This window comes from Genypterus blacodes, unplaced genomic scaffold (assembly GCF_046128005.1).
Source record: "Genypterus blacodes isolate CSIRO-AG114 ecotype Tasmania unplaced genomic scaffold, CSIRO-AGI_Gbla_v1 ptg000182l_1, whole genome shotgun sequence".
Classification (NCBI taxonomy): Eukaryota; Metazoa; Chordata; class Actinopteri; order Ophidiiformes; family Ophidiidae; genus Genypterus; species Genypterus blacodes.
In genome coordinates this window covers 169,365-179,291 of record NW_027466983.1, presented here as the reverse complement: position 1 = coordinate 179,291, position 9,927 = coordinate 169,365, and the positions used below count along the sequence as shown (strand labels likewise).

At 42.2% G+C, this 9,927-nt stretch overlaps 1 protein-coding gene and 1 pseudogene across 1 annotated transcript; one reads left to right on the top strand and one right to left on the bottom strand.

Annotated features, from left to right (window-relative positions):
• Positions 1 to 2,540: 2,540 nt before the first annotated feature.
• Positions 2,541 to 5,204, bottom strand: LOC143014164 (cytochrome P450 2K1-like; annotated as a pseudogene).
• A 1,016-nt stretch (positions 5,205 to 6,220) lies between these two features.
• Positions 6,221 to 9,446, top strand: LOC143014163 (cytochrome P450 2K1-like). The gene is made up of 9 exons (XM_076167958.1): positions 6,221 to 6,459; positions 6,562 to 6,724; positions 6,805 to 6,954; positions 7,034 to 7,194; positions 7,407 to 7,586; positions 7,664 to 7,805; positions 7,981 to 8,165; positions 8,249 to 8,390; positions 8,474 to 9,446. The coding sequence occupies exons 1-9, from the start codon at positions 6,271 to 6,273 to the stop codon at positions 8,659 to 8,661; spliced, it is 1,500 nt and encodes a 499-aa protein (XP_076024073.1). The 5' UTR covers positions 6,221 to 6,270; the 3' UTR covers positions 8,662 to 9,446.
• Positions 9,447 to 9,927: the final 481 nt, after the last annotated feature.

Below are 9,927 nucleotides of genomic sequence, written 5' to 3'. Positions count from 1 at the left end.
TGTAGGATCTTCTGTTGTGTTTTTTGCTTGACCTCCTGCCCTTGTGCTCCCTGTCTTGTGAATGCTTCCACCTGTGTGTAATTGTCCTCACCTGTTCCCCACTGGCATCTGTCTTGTGAGTATTTATAGTTATTAGTTTCCTGTAGTCTTATGGTAGTGATGCTCTCTGGCTCTCCAGTTCAGATTCACTTGTGTTTGTCTTCATCAACTTTGATTCCTGCGGTGTTTAGGCCTTAGATTGGAGTTTCCCTCTTATCCATTTCCTGTTTATCCGTTACATTTCCTTCCGCCTGTATTGAAGAGTTTCTAGTTGTCTGTTTCAATGTGTGTTCAGTCTTTAAATCAGCTTTTCTCTCTGTTTTGTTTCCCTCGTGTCTCCCTTCTCCTTGCGCTCTGATCGAGCTCTCAGTATTTTACTCCGAGCTAGATCCTCACAACTTTGTGTTTTAACAATGCATCCTGTCTTCAGTTTTATCTCTGGTACCTGATCCAAATGGAGAATTTGCCCGTTTCCCCAGATGAAGGGCTCAGATTTCCTCAGATGTTGATTTCCAGCTGAGCTGTTCTGTTATGATGACACTTTGGAGTCTCTGTCTGTAAAATAGGTCAGATGTGATTACAGTTGAGGAAGGCTGCAGTAAAAGAGATCAATAGAGAAAAGAGCAAAAAATCTACTTTAACGTGACACCAGAGTCCAATTCCTTCAGATAGCTATGAGGGACAACTTAAAGAAATTGAAGGCCACTTATGATGGGTGTTGAACCTGTGCTCATCTGCGGTAATGCTTCTGCTATTTCCCCTATGGCTTTGATGGCCTCTCTAACCTCAGACGTATTTTGGTCCGAGAATTGTTCCTCGGACTCTCTTCCATACACATCAGCCATGAAATTGAATCCTGTGTCATGTGTGGAATGTGTGTGTGAAAAATGGCAGGATGGAAAGGGTTTCTTTCCCTTTATTTTTAAAGGAATCCCTGAGAAATCATGGGTTTCCATGTTGTCAGACACACCGCATGCACACTCACACACTGATGCAACAACCACATCCAAATGTAAAAAGATGAAAGGGAGGAAAAAGAAAGAAGCTTCAATAAGGACCTGACAGTGTGTGAGTACACTGAACCTCAGGAAAGGGGAGATTGACATCGCTGATCCCTCTAATTAAACAGATTTCCCTGTTAAATCTCCTCTACTACTTCATCACGTTATTGGAATTGTGAGTGAGTGAGTGAGTGAGTGAACAAACAGGACCATCTCGTAAATATTGTCTTTTCATCAACTGATCCCAAACCAAACCAACTAGCACAATGCTTCTTCAGCTCTACTGCTTCACACCTGAAGCCTTATCAGGACTTACCGCTCCTCTTCTAAGCTCACAATAACAGTAAATTGCATAGTAGTGAAGTAGCGAGAGCAGATTGGTCAGAGGCAGCTTCATTTGGAGCAGCAGTCTGTACGATCGTGGTGAGAGTTGGTGGTTATCTTTGTTGTCATTGCAGTTTTATCACGTAATTTAAACCTTTATTATATCCTTGTTTTGCTATGAGCTATGAAATAAAGTGATATAGGAAAAGCTATTATTGGAGAAACTCAAAGCATATAGCACCATTAGTGCAGAAGAGGTTGGAATAGGTTGTGCTCTTCCCCAATGAGCCATGCAGCAGTGTGTTCAGCAGAGACACAAACCACACGGTCCACAGAGAATACAACCAGACACACACACACACACACGTGTCACTGAGCTCTTTATACTGATTCTATTGTTTTATATGAGACACAATCCAATACAATTGACTAACAAAACAAAGTAGAATAAAACAAACTGCAATGAAACAAAAAGCAAAAAGACGCTTTAAAACAATTACATCATCTTAAAATCAGTGTTTCTGTTTAAAAAAAGGTTTCAATGGGGAACAGCAGGGGAGGACATTTATGTCTAATCTTATTCAGTTTCAAATGTAATAGCTGCTTTCACGGAGAATCTGATTACTGTTTTGTTTGGACCCCATGTAGGCAAGTTCCTTTAGACTTGTTGAGTGGTGCATTTGTTTCCTTATGACCTCCCAGTTTCTTTTTTATTTAATATCCTGGAGAGTGCAAGGATACAAACTGATTTAACAAACAGACTGCAGGCTGTGCCATCACTTCAAATTTCCTCAGTCATGAAGTATCACAGTAGGGATCTTTGTTTTTAAATTGCATGTTTAAGCACACTTACACTGGATTTGAAGTATTTGAACCTGCTGGCCCTGATGTGGTCTATAAAGAAATAGTCATTCAGTGACCTCTGCTGGTGAAAGGTTAGTATTACTATCATCATATTACACATCCTGGTGTCCTGGTATCTGCAGGTTTCTCTTAAACCACGATCCTTAAGGGGCAGTGTGTTGCCCTATAACAGGCCCAGCAAAACAATCACATTGCTCTCTTTGGCATTTTGGTCACATTTCAACAGAGAAGTGGGAAAGATCTGACTGAACTGGTGTCGTGAGTGCAGTGACACAAACACACAACATGACCAAAACAGCCCAGCTCTCTTCTTCACTCTCGACTGATGGCACACAGCTCATGGGGTAAAGGGCTGAGAGTTAAGCCCACAGCTGGGGTCAGGTCCAGTTCATCCTCTGAGATTCCAGGTGGAGGAGTGAAACGAAAGTGCTGGAGGAGGGAGGTGAAGAAGAGGAAGAGCTCCATCCTGGCTAAACTCTCTCCAACACACACCCTTTGACCTGAAGGGAAGAGTTTGAAACTTTAAAATATCCACAATGCTAGAAAACAAAACAAAAAACAGTTCACAGGAGTTTCGTACCTGCAGAAAATGGCATGAAGGCATCTCTCTTCATGAATTTACCGTCCTTATCCAGAAAGTGAGAGGGGTTGAAAATGTTTGGGCTCTCCCACTCACTCTCATCATGCAGGACGGAAGAAAGCAGAGGAATCACAACAGTCGCCTGTAGGCAAAAGAAGCAGATCATATAAACACTCAGAATACAATCTCTGTTTCAAGCTTTTGTATTGTTTGTTGACAGCTGACCTGTTTGATGAAGTAGCCCTGGAAGGTGACATCTCGGGTGGTTTTATGAGGGAGAGACATGGGGGAACTGTTGGCCAGTCTCTGTGTCTCAAGGGATGACGGCGTCAGTGTAGGGCAGGTTCCTCCTGTCCTCTACCCGGACCTGACGGCTTCCAATCACCGTGTTCAGCTCCTCCTGGACCTGGTCTGGACACATGGGAGTTGGAGTTTGAATCAGTTGAAAACATCTTTGATGTCATCAGAAACCTGTGTATGAGTGTGCTGGTACACCAGTGATGTTAATTAAAGGAAATTATCTGCTTGAAATATAATAACAATCCAAGATTCATAATCGCTTCTAGGGGGTATCAATAATTTTGTCCAAAACAATTTGTTTTATCATTTTAAATAATATATTAGTTTGAAAATGTAATGTAGCATCCATAAGAGTGTGTTCGTACCTTGAATATCAGGGTACTTGGCCATGAACAATAGACCCCATCTGAGTGTGTGTCCAGTGGTATCAGTTCCAGCTACACTCAGTTCTCTCACACTGTGCAGCAGGTTGTCATCATGGTACTGTGAATCCATGATTCCAGACTCCTAAAGATGAGAAACACTGAACTGTAGTTATGATTGTTGATTGCCATCAGCAGTGAAGTTGTGAATTCACCACAACTCACCTCCCCATTTTTCTTGCGGGTTAGGAATGCATCAACAAAGCATCTGCATACCTCAGGATTCAAAGTCTCCTTTAGACTCTGTATTAACCTTTTAATGTCCCCCTCACAGTCCTCAATATACTTCTTCACTACTTGCCAGGTTTTCAGCCAGGGGCCCAACCAAGGGAATATGTTATACGCCTGAAATGTAGTGCAATGCAAACAAAATCATTATTTTAGTTTTTAATACAGAGGAGGATTTAAATCAGCAACTTAGCACTAATTCAGAAACCTTAGGGTGTTATAAGATAAGATAATCTTTTATCCGTCCCGTAACAGAGAAATTCACATGTTACAGCAGCAAAGTGAATAGTGCAGAGAAATAAAGGGCATTAAGATAAAAAATAAAATATTGGTGTGAATCGGAACAAAGCCAATGAACTATAGATGCTGACACATTTTACAGCCTGAAGACTTTAACTTGGCTCAACTAAGATCCATTGATCCTAACAGCACTCATCCAGCCGTGACAATACAGATTGCACAATTTCAGTGACGTGGGTCAGTCACTCAGTGACCTGTACCTGCATTGCAGCTGATCCTGCCAGATAGATTAGCTGATTGTCCTTTGCTACCATGGCTTGGAAAGTCGGATCTTTATATTCAAATCTCTTTCCAAACACAATGCCTGAAATAATATTGGAAGCTGCATAAATCACCACCTGTGAGTTGTTGAAGGCTTTACCTGTAACAGACAAGAACATGAAGGGCAGTTGGATAATTCAGGAATTGTTATTTGATATCATGCAGGAGAGTGAAGCAGCTCATGTTACCTTCATGTTTTTCAAATTCTTCAATCAGGTACTGACATTCCTCAATGATTTTCACTTCACTAAGCTTCTTTCCCATCCCAAAGTGTCTCAGTGTAGTCAAGGCAGAACGTCTCATTTCTTTCCAATTATCCCCGTTTGTAAGCCCAAGGCCTGGAAACCAAAGAGATTGGCTCGACTTTACAAGTTACAGCTTATTTTAATCATAACTACTTGAAACAGGCCTTTACCGTGTCCATTGCTAAAGTCGTATAAAGATGGAGTGACCTCTCTGTCTCCAAACACTTCAGCTGTCTTAAGTAAAGCCTCTTTGACCGTCCTGTATCCGGCCAGGACCACCACCTTCTGAGGACCCAAGTGGACCGTAAACACTGATCCATATTGTTTGGACAGCTGAAAACAATTGAAATCCATTTAAATGTAAATGTAACAAACAAAAACAAATTCTCATTTTCAAAAAGGAAAAACTCTCACAGAAAAAAATAAATCAAATAAATCTCACATCAAACAGGCTGTTGTGGATTTTCTTGGGATCCAGCTGAAGCAAGTTACCAAGCAGAGGAAGAGGCCTGGGTCCCGGAGGCTCCTTCCTCTTCTCCTGAGAGCTGAAGCTGGAGGTAAACAGGTGGAGCCCCAGCAGGATCACAACAATCCCTAACAGGGACACTGGAGTGAAGGACTGGAGAAGATCTTCAAACATAACGTCCGTGTCGTTGTGCCTACTCCTCTGGAAGCCAAAGGTTCTCTGAGGTCTGATGTTTTCTGTATGCCTTTTTGTGGAAATGACGCCCGAATTATCTGCTTTCATGTGAACATTGTGTCGGATTCCCTCTGTTCACGACCAAATCTTTGACTTTTGGCAAAACTTTTCCCCGTTCATTGTCAGTGACGTTGCGATTCATTCACTAATCAAATAAACAAATAATAGTAAAATAGAACGTGCAAAAAAATAGTATATTCCTATCGGTGGGAGATTGTTGTGATTGTGTTGAAAACGCCGAAACGTCTGAACCCCAAACAGCTGCAGTGTGTGTTTGCGGCGCCGTGAGCCATCTTCACACAGACACGATCTTTGATTTCTTTTTTCTTTTTTTTGTCACTTCGCTTCACCTCATTCAAACGTTGAAAAGTTGGACTTGTGCCGCATGTTATCCTCGGCAGGGTAAAGTGAGGTGACGGCACATAGTTTGTGAGAGTTCAGCTTCAAAATAAGTTCAATAAGAGGAGGGTACAGCTATCTTTTAAAGTTTAAAACATAGCTTTACCCTAACCCTAACCCTAACCCTTTTATTTCATTTATTTGTGAAGTAAATGATCAAGGAAAAAGCATTAATTTAGTACAAAAATTATATAATAAAAGCGTCATAAAGCAAAGTTCCACTGCATACAATAGAACAGTACAGTATGTCCCAGATGACAGTGTGATCCCGATCCAGAGCCTTATGACCCTTTAATGTTTCTGCCCCTAAAGAATTAAGGTATCATAAGATTAAGATGAAGACCTTGAGGCCTAAAACACAGACGAACAGACGCATTGTACGCTCTGCTTGGTATCCTGGACCACAATCAAGCATTTGCATATTCCCCTTATGTTGCCTAGACTACCTTAAAGGGGAGCTTCATGTTGTGTCAGATTACAACAAATGTGCATGGAGTCTGTGTTACGCCCCTGCAGAGCTTCCTGACAGCTTTTGCAAGGCAGTACAGCATCAGAAGAGTTGTTGTGTTTCATAGGAGTAGGCAAATCTCCAATACACTGAGAAATTATGTGGGAAGATATTCTGCAGTCCTTCACTCCAGTGTCCCTGTTAGGGATTGTTGTGATCCTTCTTTTTGTGTCCTCCGTCTTCAGTCGTCGGGAGAAGAGGAAGGAGCCTCCTGGACCCAGACCTCTTCCTCTGCTTGGTAACTTGCTTCAGCTGGATCTCAAGAAAATCCACAACTGCCTGTTTGAAGTGAGAAAAGTTTCTTCTTAGATTTTGCTTGTTTCAGTCACATTTACATTTATTTCAATGTTTTCAAATGTTAATAACTTTAACCTTACTTCATCTCTTTAGCTGTCCAAACAGTATGGATCAGTGTTTACGGTCCACTTGGGTCCTCAGAAGGTGGTGGTCCTGGCCGGATACAGGACAGTCAAAGAGGCTTTACTTAACACCGCTGAAGCGTTTGGAGACAGAGACATCACTCCACTTTTCTATGAAATAAACAAAGGACATGGTAAAGGCCTGTTTGAAGTACTTATGATTCAAATAAGCTGTAATTACCTTGTAAATCAAGCCAATCTCTTCGGTTTCTAGGCATATTGTTTTGCAACGGGGAGACATGGAAAGAAATGAGACGTTGTGCTTTGACTACACTGAGAGACTTTGGGATGGGAAAGAAGCTTAGTGAAGAGAAAATCATCGAGGAATGCCAGTACCTGATTGAAGAATTTCAAAAACATGAAGGTAACATGAGCTGCTAGATATCATATAACTGTATAACCGTCCTGGAACATTTAATCTCCCATGTTCTTGTCTGTTACAGGTAAAGCCTTCAACAACTCACAGGTGGTGAATTATGCAGCTTCCAATATTATTTCAGGCATTGTGTTTGGAAGTAGATTTGATTACAAAGATCCGGTCTTTCAAGGCTTGGTACATAGGAACAATGAGATCATCCTGCTGACAGGATCGACAGCAATACAGGTACTTAAGAGTCCATTGAAGGAAATCAAAGTACTACAAACCTGACAGAACTCTGCCTTAGATTATTAAGGTGCAATAGCAGGGGTTGTGTTGCTGTGGTTGCCAATATTATTCCATTGTTGATACATTTATCAAATTGAAATGATGATTTGAATCCTCCTCTGTATTAAAAGCTCAAATAATTATCTTGTTTGCACTGCACTACATTACAGGTCTATAATGTATTCCCTTGGTTGGGCCCCTGGCTGAAAACCTGGCAAGTAGTGAAGAAGCTTATTGGGATATGTGAGGAGGACATGAAAAGGTTAATACAGAGTCTAAAGGAGACTGTGAGTCCTGAGACATGCAGAGGCTTTGTTGATGTATTCCTTACCCGCAAGCAAAATCTGGAGGTGAGTTGTAGTGAATTCACAACTTCACTGCTGGTGGCAATCAATCATAACTACAGTTCAGTGTTTCTGATCATTAGGAGTCTGGAGTCATGGATTCACAGTACTACGATGACAACCTGCTGCACAGTGCGGAAAATCTGTTTGGAGCTGGAACTGATACCACTGGACACACACTCAGATGGAGTCTTCTGCTCATGGCCAAGTACCCTGATATTCAAGGTACCAACACACTCTTATGGATGCTACATTACATTGATGATCTAATACATTAATTTAAATGAGAAAACAAACGAAAACAATTTGGACAAAATTATTGAGACTAGACTATAGCCACGTCTGTATGAGGTTTTCTGATGTTCAAAGTTATTTTCAACTCCAACTTCCATGTGTCCAGACCAGGTCCAGGAGGAGCTGAACACGGTGATTGGAAGCCGTCAGGTCCGGGTAGAGGACAGGAGGAACCTGCCCTACACTGACGCTGTCGTCCATGAGATCCAGAGACTGGCCAGCATTGTCCCCTTATCTGTTCCTCATAAAACCACCCGAGATGTCACCTTCCAGGGCTACTTCATCAAACAGGTCAGCTGTCCACAAACGATACAACAGCCTGAGAGAGAGATTGTATTCTGAGTGTTTATATGATCTGCTTCTTTTTCCTACAGGGGACTGTTGTGATTCCTCTGCTTTCTTCCGTCCTGCATGATGAGAGTGAGTGGGAGAGCCCAAACACTTTCAACCCCTCTCACTTTCTGGATAAGGAGGGGAAATTTAGGAAGAGAGATGCCTTCATGCCATTTTCTGCAGGTACTAAACTCCTGTGAACTGTTTTTGGATTGGTTTTCCAGCATCACAGATATTTGAAAGTTTCAAACTCTTCATTCCTTCAGGTCGAAGGGCGTGTGTCGGAGAGGGTTTAGCCAGGATGGAGCTCTTCCTCTTCTTCACCTCCCTCCTCCAGCACTTTCGTTTCACTCCTCCACCTGGAATCTCAGAGGATGAACTGGACCTGACCCCAGCTGTGGGCTTCATCCTCGGCCCCTCACCCCATGAGCTGTGTGCCATCAGTCGAGAGTGAAAACCTGTGTTTGCACTTGACTCATTTCTGCTGCGGCTTCAGAGCCAACCTGTTGCCCTGTGGGAGCCTAGTAACAATCAATTATCATAGTCTTCATTTTAGAATCTTAAAAATAGATTGTAATAGTAAAATATAATAACAATAATAGTTTTTGCTTTGTGTTGACTGAAAAGGGTAAAAACAGTTTTTGAATTGTTTTGCTTTGCTATTTGTTAACCCTTGTAACAAAGTATACAGATGCAAATCCTATGTTAAGTTTGTTATTGTAATAAGTCATTTGTGCGTGATATGATTCTTAAATACAGAGAGGCAGTTGGAGAAAAAAGATCTCAGTTTGCAAACCTAAACCTTAGTTTTATAGTGCTAAATGAGGAGCTTGAGCTACTGTGCACGTAGTCAAAGCATTTAAGGTCTCTTGAGGTCTTGTTCGCTGGACTTAACTGATCACAACATGAAAGTCGGGAACTGCTGCCAGGAAAGATACGGAAGATCTTGGACCAATTCCAAATGCAACACAGTCCCTGGCCCTGCAGAAGCACAGGCTCACGCTGACATTGTGACAAAAGAGTTAGTTAGTGAGTAAGTTGGTTAGTTGTGTGTGTTTTTAACCGGATATTAATCATCTATTTGGGATCAAATGTTATGATGGATTAATATGGTTTGACAGAGTAATAGAAGTCAAGGAGTTTAACAGGAACATCAATTACACAGATGAATATGATTGTAAACGATTGAATTATTTAATATTTTTGTATATGCTGAACATTAAACAGAAGAAGCCCTAACAGCAATCACAGATAAAAGATGTGCCTTTGTGTCGGTGTTTGCAGAGACATCTAGTCCTTATTGCGTGTGTGTGTGTGTCTCTTATCTCCCTGCAGTCCTCACAGGATCCCTCTGTGTAGGTTTAAGGAGCCTATAGTTCATTGGTGGTGTTTCCCTTTAAAAATCCGACGTATTCTGACGTCGACTCATCTCGTCCGTACCCGTGTGTTCCCTCCTCACACCTCCTGCATCCCTCTCCTTCCCTCCTCCTTCCCTCCTCCTCCTCCTTCTTCCTCCATCCCGGGTGTGTGAACCAGGATCGCCGCTCTAATCCAGCGGAGACCTCGGCCCAAAGACGCGAGCCGCGGGGACGCAATGAAGCCGGAGGACTCATGGATGGGACCGTGACACGAAACAAAGTGCTGCAGGAATAGGGGTGAGTGAGGCCGGGTGTTGTTTTCAGAGCGCTGCGTGTCCCTGCGCGCCTCTGGAGGAGGAGGA

What these genes read in the sequence shown, in the direction of transcription:
- LOC143014163 (XM_076167958.1), top strand. Translation starts at nt 6,271, where the DNA reads ATGTGGGAAGATATTCTGCAGTCCTTCACTCCAGTGTCCCTGTTAGGG. An exon ending in TGAAATAAACAAAGGACATG is followed by an intron (nt 6,725 to 6,804) that starts GTAAAGGCCTGT and finishes TTCGGTTTCTAG; the next exon opens with GCATATTGTTTTGCAACGGG. An exon ending in CCCGCAAGCAAAATCTGGAG is followed by an intron (nt 7,587 to 7,663) that starts GTGAGTTGTAGT and finishes TCTGATCATTAG; the next exon opens with GAGTCTGGAGTCATGGATTC.